General features: G+C 56.9%; 1 protein-coding gene across 1 annotated transcript in view; it reads left to right on the top strand.

Moving 5' to 3' along the window:
* EMH_0083430 (uncharacterized protein) overlaps positions 1–803 on the top strand; it is a gene marked incomplete at both ends in the record, with an annotated part of 2784 nt that extends 1981 nt beyond the window's left edge. The window contains one exon of the mRNA XM_013500639.1: positions 331–803. Coding sequence (XP_013356093.1) covers positions 331–803 — 473 coding nt within the window. The remainder of the gene's footprint in view (positions 1–330) is intronic.
* Positions 804–1015: the final 212 nt, after the last annotated feature.

The following is a 1015-nucleotide window of genomic DNA, read 5'->3' as shown; positions in this document are numbered from 1 at the left end:
GCTGCTGCAGCAGCATGCAGCAGCACTCAGCTCACCAGACACCACAAAGCTCGATGCTGCTGCTGCTGCTAATCCTGTTGTTGTTGTTGCTGCTGCTGGTCTTGCTGCTGCTGGTGTTGATGCTGCTGCTGGTGGTGTTTCCCTTTCTGCTCGTTCTGTTGCTGTTGTTCCTGCTGTCTCACTTGCTGCTGCTGCTGCTGCTGCTGCAGTTGGTGTGGCCTTGCTGCTGCTGCACCAGCAAACTGAAAAGGCGACAGCTATCGCCTGCTGCTGCTGCTGTTGCTGCTGCTGCTGTTGCTGCTGCTGCTGCTGCTGCTGCTGCTGCTGCAGGGGCGATTGAACTGAACGGAGAGATTTATCTCTTTAGCAGCCCGCGGCGGATCCGCGAGTTCTTAGAGCAGCAGCAGCAGCTGCAGCAGCAGCAGCCACAGCAGCAGCCAGCGGTGCTGCTGCAGCAGCAGCTTGCTGCTGCTGTCCAGAGGAACCCAGCACTCATATTTGCCCTAGGACTTGAGAAGCGATTCCCTGAGTATACACATGCTGCTGCTGCTGCTGCTGCTGCTCTTCTTGCTGCTGCTGCTGCTGCTCTTCTTGCTGCTGCTGCTGGTGCTGGTGCTGCTGCTGCTCACGCTGCTGTTATTTCTGCTGCCAGTTCTATCACTGGTGTTGTTGCTGCTGCCTTCGTTGGCGCTTGCGCTGTTGTTGCTGCTGCTGTTGTTTTTGTTGTTGTTGTTGCTGCTGTTGTTTGTGTTGTTGTTGCTGCTGCTGCTGCTGCTGCTGCTGCTGGGTTTCTGCTGCTGTAGTGAGTAGTTTGTGTGGCTATAGTGGGGGGTTTTGCTGCAGTTGCAGCTGTTTGTGGTGCTGCTGCTGCTGCTGTGGTTGTTGCTGTTGCTGCTGCTGCTGCTGCTGCTGCTGCTGCTGCAGGCCTGACCTCAAGGCTCTCTTAGTGTGGGCGTATCACCAGGAGCTGCATCAGCTGCTGCTTCGCCTCCAGCAGCAGCAGCAGCAGCAGCAG

This window comes from Eimeria mitis, genomic scaffold, assembly GCF_000499745.2.
Source record: "Eimeria mitis Houghton genomic scaffold, Emh_scaff5668, whole genome shotgun sequence".
In the NCBI taxonomy this organism is placed as follows: domain Eukaryota; phylum Apicomplexa; class Conoidasida; order Eucoccidiorida; family Eimeriidae; genus Eimeria; species Eimeria mitis.
Note: the sequence above shows the minus strand (reverse complement) of the source record. Positions and strands in the feature narration are given on the sequence as shown.